Raw genomic sequence first — 2,923 nt, forward strand, 5'->3', positions numbered from 1 at the left:
TTTCAGGAGGAGGCAACCTGTGAGCCTTGCTTGGAAAGGAGGTGGGCCCAGCTGGTGAGTGTGGGATGTGTGTGCCAGGCTGTGAAGTCGTCAAAGGAGCTCAGCAAAGGAGGGCTCTGCAGCCCGAAGCCGCGACTGGAGAGGCTGAGGCTGGGAGGAAGAGACACTGGCAGCATAGAGAGCTAACGGGCACTCAGTCACCCGGCACCCGGGCAGGGGAGGAGGGTTGCCGGGTCCAGTAGAACCTGCGTCCCAGAGACTCAGCACAGAGCCCACACCTGGGTGTGGGTGAGGGAGAGGCGGCGGGGCCCGCTGGCCACCCTCCCGGGGCGGGCAGGGCTGAGGCGGGTGCCATAGTGCATTAGGCACTGCTGCCAACTTCATTGCTCAGACATCAGCCCTCCTTCTTTCTCAGGAGGGCACGGGCCACTGGCAGGCTGTGCTGAGCTCGCAGGGGCCACGGTCCATGCTGGGCCAGCTCAGGCAGGACGCCCTCGGGCCCCGCCGGCCGCTCCTCCCGGTCATGTGGCCTCTGTCCTCCTGCGGCCTCTGCCTGGGACCCATCACTGCAGCCTGTAGCCAGAGCAGGCCGCGTGCAGAGCCTCCCGGCACAGGCCGGGTACAGGCAGGGGCAACCATCCCCACACGCAGGTGGCATTGGAGGGTCTGCAGACGTGCACGGGAGCTGCCAGGCTCAGGGGATGGGCACCATCATGCAATAGTCGGCAGAGGAGGGGGAGCCCTGGGCACCCCAGGAACAGCAGCCGGAGCCAGCAGGTGAGGCTCCAAGCACAGGGAGGGCAGCCCTCGGGCACAGGGGGGCTCCAGGCACAGGGAGGTGGCCCTTGGGCCATGGCAACTCGGCTGGCAGGGGGCTGGGAGGAGGGGACTAGCCAGGGAGCTGGGCAGCCTTTGTCAGCACCTGACACCTGCCCGACCCCGGGTCTGCCAAGTCGGGGTACGCGGGGCTCTCCAGGAATCTGGGTCAGGCTCAGACCACAGGGCACCAGGGCTGCCCGCTCACTGCCCTGCCCCATTGGATCTCCTTAAGGAGCACCACTCGGGACTAAGCCGCGACCCCAAGGACTGGCAGGGACAGGACCCCACGGCTGCCTTTCCACACTCAGGCCAGGGCCACCGTGCCAGCGAGGTCGCAGGCTCCCCTGGCGCAGCCACCGAGAGGGCCCGGGAGGGGGCTCGGGTTCTGGAGGGCTCTGGGCAAGCTGGCTGTGGAAGGGCAACCTTCCCTTGGCTTCTGACGACTCAAGCTCTGGGCTGCAGGGCCTCAAGCAGGCGGTCTGTGTGTGTGGGGGGGGGGGCGTTTTGTGTGCTGTGGGGGAGCCTGGGGTTTTAGCCTGAAGCCCTTTGGAAAGAGTGAATTCAGCCCCAGCACCGGTCTGGCTTACCTGAGCTCAGGAGACACGGGACCCACTTCCAGTTGCTGGCCCTGCCGTGCAGAAACTCGTGGCTGTTTTCAGAACGTGGGCCCCCAGCTTCGGGGCGGGGTGGGGGGCGGTGGAAAAAGAAGAGGCAGCCTCAGAGAGGCCTGGAGCCTTCCAGGCTGCAGACCTGCCCCACCTCCCCCTCCGCCTACGAGCCACCACGCTGTCCTGGTGCCACTGCCCAGAGCCACCACCGCTGGCCACGCCAGCAGGAGGACTCCCTGTGGCCAGCTTGGGCTGGCTGTAGGTTTAGGGCAGGGGTCCTCAAACTTTTTAAACAGGGGGCCAGTTCACTGTCCCTCAGACCGTTGGAGGGCCGGACTATAGTTTAAAAAAAAACTGTGAACAAATTCCTATGCAGCACACACATATCTTATTTTGAAGTAAAAAGAACAAAACGGGAACAAAATACAATATTTGTATTTGCATGTGGCCCGCGGGCCGTAGTATGAGGACCCCTGGTTTAGGGTTTATTCTGAACAGTGTCAGGTGGGGCATGGGAGGGAGGGGAATGAGCCCAGGACTAGGCTCACCAGGGTGTGGGGGTGGGTGGGGAGGGGTCCAGGGAAAAGCCAGGGTCTCCCTAGGTGGCAGCAGGTGAGGAGTGCGGACAACAGCACTGCCCTGGCCTGAGGGCATCAAGGACTGGCCATGCTCAGCCACCTCTCTGCTCCCCCAGGGTGGGCAGTGCCCTGGCACTCAGATGCCTCGGGCATGTGCTCAGCCCCACGCCAGGCCTGCCTCCCCCCGGGCCCCGCAGGAGCAAGTCCACACCCACCCCTGGCGGGAGCCTGCACACGCCTCCTCGCTGCCCCACGTGGACACAGTGCCCCAGTGCCCTGTTCCGATGTGGAGACCAAGGCTCAGAGGAGGAGCCGATGCTCGAATCCAGACCCCTGGCTGCACCACCCAGTCCCTTAACATTCGTTCAGTGAGCATCGCTGGGCATCAGAGCCTCTTCTAGGGACGCAGCGCCCCCCCCCCCCCACCCCCGAGGGCGCGGGGAGAGCCGGGGTGGGGCCTGCTACATCTAGGGAGTCGGGAAGGCCTCCGGAACAAGAGGTGGCCGGTAAGAGGACAGGAAGGCCAGCAGGGCAGAGGGGGGCAGAGGCCCAGCAGCGAGGTTGCCTGGGGAGGACTTCAAATGGGTCTGGCTCTCTCCCTCTTTGCAAAGAACCCCTGTAGCCTGGGGCCTGGGGGCGCCAGCGGCTGCCCTAACCACACCCACTTCTCTTGGCCACAGGTTGCGCGTTCACCGAAGATAACTTTTCTTTGAAATGCCCCAAGCATAAGGTAGGTGGCCACAGGCCTCTGGAGGCTCTGGGCTGGAGAGGGGCCTCCCTTCCCTCACGCCCTTCCATGCTCTTCGGACCAATGGAGGGAGTGCTTGCCCCGCCCCCAGATGCCAGCCCCACAGGCCCACGGCGGCCCCAGCCCTGGGCCTGGGCAGGTCGGCACTTGCTGCCCATAAAGATGCTTTA

General features: G+C 64.8%; 1 protein-coding gene across 1 annotated transcript in view; it reads left to right on the plus strand.

Moving 5' to 3' along the window:
- The window catches only part of RAI1 (retinoic acid induced 1), a 73,229-nt gene that overhangs the window by 69,149 nt on the left and 1,157 nt on the right, over positions 1-2,923 (plus strand). The window contains exon 7 of the mRNA XM_014542802.1: positions 2,686-2,917. Within this exon, the coding sequence (XP_014398288.1) occupies positions 2,686-2,917 (232 nt within the window). The remainder of the gene's footprint in view (positions 1-2,685; positions 2,918-2,923) is intronic.

Source organism: Myotis brandtii, unplaced genomic scaffold, assembly GCF_000412655.1.
Source record: "Myotis brandtii unplaced genomic scaffold, ASM41265v1 scaffold314, whole genome shotgun sequence".
Lineage (NCBI taxonomy): Eukaryota > Metazoa > Chordata > Mammalia > Chiroptera > Vespertilionidae > Myotis > Myotis brandtii.